This window comes from Brachypodium distachyon, chromosome 1 (genome assembly GCF_000005505.3).
Source record: "Brachypodium distachyon strain Bd21 chromosome 1, Brachypodium_distachyon_v3.0, whole genome shotgun sequence".
Lineage (NCBI taxonomy): Eukaryota > Viridiplantae > Streptophyta > Magnoliopsida > Poales > Poaceae > Brachypodium > Brachypodium distachyon.
This window is the reverse complement of record NC_016131.3, coordinates 19259385-19267804: the sequence shown is the minus strand read 5'-3', so window position 1 is coordinate 19267804 and position 8420 is coordinate 19259385. Positions and strand designations below refer to the sequence as shown.

The 8420-nt window shown below is 42.7% G+C and overlaps 2 protein-coding genes across 9 annotated transcripts; both read left to right on the top strand.

Moving 5' to 3' along the window:
• On the top strand, window positions 1–4421 carry LOC100824573 (adenylyl-sulfate kinase 3). Of its 8 annotated transcripts, XR_002962009.1 has the most exons (9): window positions 18–205; window positions 750–899; window positions 1802–1951; window positions 2091–2209; window positions 2311–2395; window positions 2574–2656; window positions 3220–3302; window positions 3498–3544; window positions 4020–4115. XR_002962009.1 is itself a non-coding variant. In XM_010238304.2 (7 exons), the coding sequence occupies exons 2-7, from the start codon at window positions 773–775 to the stop codon at window positions 4116–4118; spliced, it is 627 nt and encodes a 208-aa protein (XP_010236606.1). In that variant the 5' UTR covers window positions 21–205; window positions 753–772; the 3' UTR covers window positions 4119–4421. The 8 variants fall into 8 exon arrangements, 6 of the variants coding, with proteins under 6 accessions (XP_024312941.1, XP_024312940.1, XP_010236606.1 ...); XR_002962008.1 differs by lacking the exon at window positions 3220–3302; XM_010238304.2 differs by lacking the exons at window positions 2574–2656; window positions 3220–3302 and having other exon boundaries at window positions 21–205; window positions 753–899; window positions 4020–4421.
• Window positions 4422–5359: 938 nt separating this feature from the next.
• LOC100824269 lies at window positions 5360–6118 on the top strand. Its single transcript, XM_003562807.4, has one exon. The coding sequence runs from the start codon at window positions 5555–5557 to the stop codon at window positions 5924–5926; it is 372 nt and encodes a 123-aa protein (XP_003562855.1). The 5' UTR covers window positions 5360–5554; the 3' UTR covers window positions 5927–6118.
• The last annotated feature ends 2302 nt before the right edge of the window (window positions 6119–8420 follow it).

Below are 8420 nucleotides of genomic sequence, written 5' to 3'. Positions count from 1 at the left end.
ACGTCACAAGTAATCATGTTATTCTCGTTTTCTCGTTGCATAGTTTGCCCAGCCCTCCCCATCTCCTTGTCTCCTTGCCGAGCGACCCAGGCCCCTCGCTCCGCGGATCTTCTTCCTCCTCGCGCGAGCGCCGCCACTCATCACGCTGTCGAGCGCCCGAGCCCCCTAGCTCGTCTTCCTCCTCGCTCGAGCGCCTCCACCGCAGGTTAATCTCCCCTTCGATTCTCTCGCTCCCGACTGTTTCTCCTCCCATCACCCCACGAACGGATTCTGCCCTTTAGATCCCCGTTTCATAATCTTCCCCAATTCGTAACTGAGGCAAAAATCAAGGTAGGGCGGCCGCCCTACCTTGCCCTACTGGGTCCTCCGCCAGTTCACTCCCCGGGCTGCCGGGGGCCCGTCTCTCGCTCCGCCCCACTAGAAATGGTTAGTTTACCTGTTCGGCCCTAGTTTTTTTATCAGGGTGTTTTGCCGTCATACATGTCAACTGGAAATGTGGAATTGTTTTCTACTCTGTACTATTAATTAACCTGGAGCTGGAACACACAACCCGCTTTGTTTGTTACATAGCTGACTGGTAGCTAATTTTTATATATGTTCCATGGAGCTTGAGAAAGAACAACTATTATTTGAGAAATGAACATTTCTTCATCGTTAACATTCATTATAGTTCTAATTTGGTTGTAACAAAATTTATTTATTCGTGGTGCTTTGTCATATTTGCCATTTGAACGACTGTAATTGTATAGTAGGTGAGGACAGAGTTCTGCAAATGTCGTCTACTGTGCCAAAGTCATCAAATATCTTCTGGCATGATTGCCCAGTGGGTAAGACTGATCGGCAAAAGCTACTGAAGCAGAAAGGTTGCGTTGTTTGGATTACAGGCCTTAGCGGCTCAGGTAATTAATGACTAATTTATCCGGAACTATTGTGCCGTGCGCTTCATGAAATGCTGGTACATTCGTTTGGTTGTTGAAGTGTGGATTATTGCAACTGCAATTATTGTGTACAGACTGGCATTTCTGCACTTTAGGTATATTCTTTCAGTTCGACTCAACTAATTAAGGCTCTGGTATACTTCGTAAGTTAGTTGTTGATATTGTTATTTACATCATATTCAAGTATTAAATTCATTAAGAAATAACTTCCACGTTACGAAAGGGCAAATTTATTAAATTTTCAAGAGCACTGTAAGTGAATACTCCCTCCGTTTTTCTTTATAAGGCATATAAATTCTAGCGCTAATATTAACGAAAGCTACCGGACGTACCGAACTGATCGAGGGAAGGCATGGCGCACGTCTGGCTCCCGCACGGCAACTGGCCCTTGTTGACTCCCGCATGGCAACTGCCTGATTTTTTTTTTAGAAGAGGCAACTGCCTGATGTGAATACATGCATGCAACCACAGGCTGCCTCCTTTTCTCCACGGGAGCAACCGCGCGTGTGTTTTTTGAGTTAGCAGCCAAACCGCTCCAGCACGTGAGACGGGCAGAGAATTCGGCAAATCTCGCCAGTGCATGGATGGGGCAGTTGTGCGCCTTATATTCAGGAAAACGGATGAAAATTTTATATGCCCTATATTAAAAAACAGAGGGAGTACTATGCTATCTATATGGCTCTTGTTCATTGTGAGTGTTCTGTTCGCTCTTCACTGTCTAACATTGCAATATATCACAATCTATTTTCTGTCATTTGAAAGGGCAATTTGCAAATGACAGATTTCCCACAATTCAGCATTATTCTCGTCAAGTTCTTTTATTTTACTGATGCCTTTATCTTGTTTTACTTTACCTTGTGAAGGTAAAAGCACCTTGGCGTGCACATTAGGTCGAGAGCTCCATACAAGAGGGAAGCTTGCGTATGTTCTTGATGGTGACAACTTAAGACATGGTCTTAACAAGGATCTTGGATTTGCAGCTGAAGATCGTGCTGAAAATATACGCAGAGTTGGCAAGTATCTCCTGAACATGGTGACTGTATTTGTGCATTTAACAAAGTTCTCATGAAGGCAATTGTAATTTGTAAGTATCTCACGATGTTCTTATATCCACCCATTTTTACTTACGTTTGTTTCAACTATTTTGAGTAGGTGAAGTAGCAAAGCTATTTGCAGATGCAGGTCTACTGTGCATAGCTAGTTTCATATCTCCGTATAGGAGAGACCGAGAGTCTTGTCGCGCACTATTATCTGACGGTAGTTTTATCGAAGTAAGGGATTCTTCTTGGTTTACTTTTATCTCTAGTAAAGTTAGCTTTCTCATGTTTTATTGTTGTAACTGCTCAAGAAACTACCATGAACCTTTGCACAGGTTTTCCTGAACATGTCCTTGGAATTGTGCGAAGCAAGGGACCCAAAGGGCCTCTATAAGCTCGCCCGTGCAGGAAAAATAAAAGGTGAGATAGCCATATAATCCTTGACGTCCAAGCTGAAAATATTTAAGAGGGCTTCCTGCATCAGGTTATCTTTTGTTGCCGGGAAATGTAAAACCTATCCAGACTTTCTCATAAGGACAGAGTTACATATTGATTTTAATAATTACACCACCAAATTAAATTACATTACTTGTTTCAGGAAAACCATATCTGAGTAGGAAAATACCATACTTGATCATGTTCTTAGTCCGAGAACTGCCATTTCCATGATGACCATGACTTGTAAGTTGTAATTAAAAGTTTTAAGTCATGCTAGAATGTGAGCATGGGATCATTGTTTGTAGGTATGTTCTGTCACTTTGTCGCTATGCTTTAACTGCACAATTAGCCATAACAACATCAATTTCCTCAAAATCTTCCTTTAATTCCTCCGTAGTTTTATTGATTTTGTGTGTGTTGTGAGTTACTTGGAACTCCATACCTGTCAAGTTACTCTGCTCTTCATTTAAACTTTTGTGTATGTTTGTATGTGCATTTGTTGGTTAGGTTAAGGAGTTCTCTTATTTTTCAAACGACCATATGGCTGGTTCTATTAGTATTACCTTGTGATAACGGGACAGAACAAACCACCCCCCCAGGGTTTGGCAAACAAACCCAAACAAAGATAACCTGCCACCTAATTCTTAACAACCAACATAACTTCTAGTGCTCCGTACTATATTACAGCAGTACCAAGGACTGCACCAGAAAAAAAACCCTATATCTTCACTCCGAATAAGCTGAGAAGAGTCTGCAATCCTCCCTAGAGTTGTTGATGTTGACGCGCCTCCCCCATGCACTTGCAGGGTGAAGGAGTTTTCTAGTTGACAATTGAAAATGCAATAAAAAAAACTATGAACTTGGAAATCTTTTCTGCGTCTACTCTTGTGTAAGTCCAATCATCTTATGGAGGAAAACATTTTCACTAAAATAAGTTACCTTGTAGGCAGCCTTATCTTCACACAGTTGCCTCATTTATCATTCTTGTGGATAATTTTCCAATATTCTTTTGTCCTGTCTTGTTAAACGATGTTTAGTTCACTTATGCTTTAAGCTTTCAAGCTCTAATTATCTGCAATTGCAGGTTTTACTGGTATTGATGACCCTTATGAAGCACCATTAAATTGCGAGGTACATCATCATATTATACTTGCTAGTTGCTGTCAACTTCATATGGCCCAAATGTGCATTATTTAGCTCTTGGATAGTTTCTTCTGGCCTATATTTTTTCAGTTGTCTCACTGATATTCTAGATTAAAATGTTAATACTCCCTCCGGCCGGAATTACTTGTCGAAATATTACATGTATCTAGACGCCTTTTACACATAGATACATCCGTATTTGGGCAAATTTGAGACAAGTAATACCGGTCGGCGGTCGGAGGGAGTAACAATTTTGGTTGGATTAGGAAATAAAGCATGGTTGTCATTTTGCTTTTGTTATAACACAGTCAATCATATAAGGATCAGAAAACATCAATAGTTGAGAAAGAACAGTAGAGGGCAGCAAACGTATATGATTATTCCTACAGTACACCATAGTTGAAGCATAGGCCGATGGCCAGTTACTTCATCCGAAAGCATGAACACTTGCTTTCTTATACAGATTGAGATCAAGGAATTGGATGGCGTATGCCCTTCACCTTCTGACATGACGAAACAAGTGGTTGCTTACCTTGAGGACAAAGGCTTTCTGCATGAGTAGACTGAGACGGAATCTGTCGGGATGGAAAACCATCGTTGTTGGATACTACTAGCACTAGATTAGCGCAGAATAAGTCAAGCGCTGGCAGGCTTTTTTCTGTATTTATTTAGATTGAAATGATTGCGTGCGTTGATCTGGTTACCCATACTTTCGTCATTTTCTTCTCTTTGTTGCACTAGGGAAATGTGCCGTGCAATGCTATTCAGAACAGAGCAGTATGTTCCCTAATTTATTAGCCTTATAACTTGTCATGCTATCTTGATGAGATAACAAAGCTTTAATTCTTGCAGCATAGTATATCAACACTGGTTTTCTTTTATCGCAGTCCTTACCGCGAGAATAAGATGTTGAAACGTGTAGACTATTATACGGAGCTAATGCTAAGTTGCAACAAATTATATGTTGCTTTTGTCAACTCTGAGCTTGAGGGTCGGTCGTTTGTTAATTATCATAGGGGTATATTGCCTTACGGCGAGAATAAGATGTTGGTATCTACCGAGTATTATACATGCATAACTTGCGAGGAAAGTCAGATGCGCCCGTTCGGGCGTGAAACGTGAGGAGGTCTCACTAACATGCGCGCATTATCCAAAACTAATCCTATTATGCTAAATGGCAATAAAATGAAGTCGTTTGGTCAACTTTGGGGCTCCAACAAGTTTGGCCTTTTGACGATTAGTATCATACTAGTAGTGTTCCCTTGCCGCTAGGGAAACAGGTTCATACAATTGATTAATTGAAGCGCAATTCAAGCCAAGGACTGCGACGCCTGTCTTTTTGGAACCACAGGCGGGAACGGTAAACCCGTAGAATGGTCCGGTGTTTCCACGGATTTCCTGGCAATGGGGAGGGGGCAATGAGTATACATCGTACTGAAGGGCGTGTGGTCTTCTTGCCGGGTCAATCCGTCTCCCTTCGGCACAGGGACGACTCAAGACAAGAGTGCTACGACCACTCTCGCGGACGAGTAGGACGACTGCTCAACACTTGCACCCGTGCCCTGGGCGGCCGCGTGCCCAGCCAGTCAAAACACGGCCCCGTGGGGGGGAAAATCCAAGGGGTTTTTACCGCCTGCGTTCACAGGCCGCTTGCGCCGCGCGCGGCCGCGCGGCGGATACGAGTGCGACCATACGAGTGCGACCGGCACGTTACAGTACAAACAAAAGCCCCCCAAGGCCTCAACACGGAAACACCAAACGGCCTGACGTATAAACTCCACCCCCCCCCCCCCCTCTCCGCGCGCGCTCCCGCAATTCTCGATCGCCCCACAGCTTCTTCGACCGTCCTCTTCTTCTTCTTCCCCTGTTCCTCTCGCCCCGCACTCCACGCAAACAGGCCCGCACGCAAGCAACGAGCCACGATAAAACAAAAACAAAGCAAGCATCCAACCAATTTAATTACCCGCCGGCCAATCAGGACGATCAAGCGCTGGTCGGATGGTGTTCAGCAGCGCGTGGCTGGCGGCGGCGGCGCGGGTGCCGGCGGAGCTGTGCCAGGGCTCGGCGCCGCGGCGGCGGAGGCGGCTGAGGGCCGACGAGGTGCTGCGCGCGCTCTTCACGCCGCCCGTGCAGGGGCTGGAGCGCCTGGCCGACTGCCTCTTCGTCTTCTTCTGCCTGCCCCTGCCGGAGCTCGACCAGTACTACGTGTCGTCCGGCCGCGGCGGCTGGATGCCGCGCCGGCCGCCCGGCGCCGCCGTGCTGTACAGCTACCGGAGATCGCTCTCGGTCGATGAATCCTCCCCCGGCTCCTCGTCTCCGTCGTCGTGGGTGTCCTCGTCGGAGGAGGGATTGTACTACTCCGACGACTAGCTATTAGGAAATTGTAGTACAAGCTGTTGTATATACATAGCAATGATCGTCCTGGGCTTGTCGTAGGACGGTGTGGCGGGATTGGTTTTTTAAGCTGTACATAGCATGCAGTTGTCTGTTCCATTTCTGTACACGCACTACACACTGATTCGAAGGAGAAATCAATATATTCGTTCTTTCTTTTTTGGTCGATTCTTTTCAATTAGTACATGACGGCTTCAAAGACAAATCAAGATGTTCTTTTCTTTTCATTGATTCTTTTCACTTAGTACCTGCGATCTTTCTCTCTCAAAAAAAGGTGCCTGCACATCTACCGTAAAATTTGCATTTATGGTAAAATGTTGATGCATTGCAAATAAAATGTTAATTCAAGTTTCGTCAATTGTTCACGTAATTCGTAAAATTTGTTTGGGCATATCATAAAAAATGTTTTCATACCGCAGGTGAAAACAAATTTTGATACCAATGTCCATGATAAAGGTTCACGCATTTCAAATATTCATGTATATTATGTAAATGTTCATGTAACTCGCAAAATTTGTATCCATAGATCACAAAAGATGTTTTGTACGTATTTGGAATCAAAATTCCATGATAATTGTTCATGCATTTCACATAATGTATATTGCTCATGTATATGATATGTTCATATCATAGCCACAAAATGTCATATGTAAAACGTAATTGCGATACCAATGCGGATGATAAATGTTCATGCATTTGAAATAAAATTTAAGCATAGTTAAAAATGTATTCATGTGGTTTTGAAAACGTCGATTGTGTATTTTCAAAAAATGTCATGCTCTCAACCCCTTTTGGGTCCGGAAAGGCCATTGCCCCACGCACTAGTACTATTGATCATCCGTTCTAAAACAAGGTCACACTAAACATTTGAGGAGCTTCCTTTCACTAAAATAAAAATAGATTTTTACACTTATAAAGATCTGAGTTGGTAGTCGCGAGTTCACTCCAACAAGACTACCCCTTAATGGCTACGGACTCATCTAATTGCCACTCATTTTATATGTATCACGATCTTTTGACTATTCTTGATTGGTTTTGATGACTTTCAAGACAATTGTTTTTCAAAAATAATATTTTGAGATAATTCTTATTTATCAGAAATTTTAAAAAACATGCGCCCAGATTCTTAATCTCGGAGCAAAGCACGGACATTTAGCTAGTAAAATAAAAATCCGAGTGGCTCGTTCAAGAACGTACTGATGCTTAACTCCCTCTGTCTGTCTGATTATATTAGGCTGATTTCATTTGCTTTGACCAAGCTTTCGACCAAAAATGTTTTATTAATATGAAACTTTTGTGAGCTAAATTGACATTATGATATTCGTATTCAAAAGTACTTACAAAGTCACATGTACATGGAGTAATTGCTGATCAAAAGCTTTATTAAAACAGCTGAAACAAACCCATATAGATATAGTGGGACATATGAAGTACATGGAATGATGGAAAGGACAAACTGCATGCTTCGAAATTAATTTGACTTTTTATTCATGGGAAATCCATGGTTGCTCAGAACAAATTAGCCGCTTGGGAAGTGGTTATTGTTGCTATTCTTTGGAATATTTGGCTCGCAAGAAACCGCAAAGTTTTTGATGGTCAAATAATCTCAGTGCCACGGGTTGTGAGACAATGTTCATAAACCTTGAATCTTTGGTGTCACTGTTTGAAATCTAAAGAGAAGATGGCTGCTCAAAAGTGGTTAGAAGATTGGCCTAGCCAGCTTGTTTTCTATTTCTCTCCCTTCCTTCTTCTTCACTTTGCATATTCTCCCCCCCAACCCCCCTTGTAATTACTCTGGCCGTTGGCATGTAAATTGTATTGCCTGGGACGTTTTGTTCCCTTTTATAAAATTTAGGTAGGGGCTTCCCCTTCCGACCTTGCTCAAAATAAATAAATGAAAATACAGAAGTAAATAATATTGGCATTTAACCACAACCGTTATTGAGAAAATAAATAAACAAACATAAAACCATGTCATCTGATCTTCCGATTTTGGTTGTATTTCTTCTTCAAAAAATTTGCTTGTATTTTAGGCTTGCTTGGGTAAACGACATGGAGTTATCTTTCCTTTGTCAAAATATAATCAATGCTACTCCGTATCATCTTACAACGTTGGCTCCATTCAAATCAAATTATAAATAGCATCAAATCCAAACCTGGAGTGTTGGTACTGTTCAAATTCGTATTTGTATTTTTTGTTTGTTTCTTTAGTCATCAAAATTGAATATGATGATCCGCAAAAAAAGATGAACATGATGTTACTTATTGGCGAATTAAGTGCACGCTCCGGTAACCCGCCGTGGCGGACTCGTTGTCAGGCTCACAGCGGCAGACGAGCCAACTCCCGCGAAAAGCGAACCCGCAGAAACCATCGTGTCCGTCCACTCCGACCCGCCGACAAGATCAAACGGCTGCCGCGCGCGGGCACGCTCCAACAGAACTAACCCCAAACAAACTCAAAATCAACGCG

What these genes read in the sequence shown, in the direction of transcription:
- LOC100824573 (XM_024457173.1), top strand. Translation starts at nt 16, where the DNA reads ATGTTATTCTCGTTTTCTCGTTGCATAGTTTGCCCAGCCCTCCCCATC. An exon ending in CTCGAGCGCCTCCACCGCAG is followed by an intron (nt 206 to 1,801) that starts GTTAATCTCCCC and finishes TACCTTGTGAAG; the next exon opens with GTAAAAGCACCTTGGCGTGC. An exon ending in AAGCACCATTAAATTGCGAG is followed by an intron (nt 3,545 to 4,019) that starts GTACATCATCAT and finishes TTTCTTATACAG; the next exon opens with ATTGAGATCAAGGAATTGGA.
- LOC100824269 (XM_003562807.4), top strand. Translation starts at nt 5,555, where the DNA reads ATGGTGTTCAGCAGCGCGTGGCTGGCGGCGGCGGCGCGGGTGCCGGCG.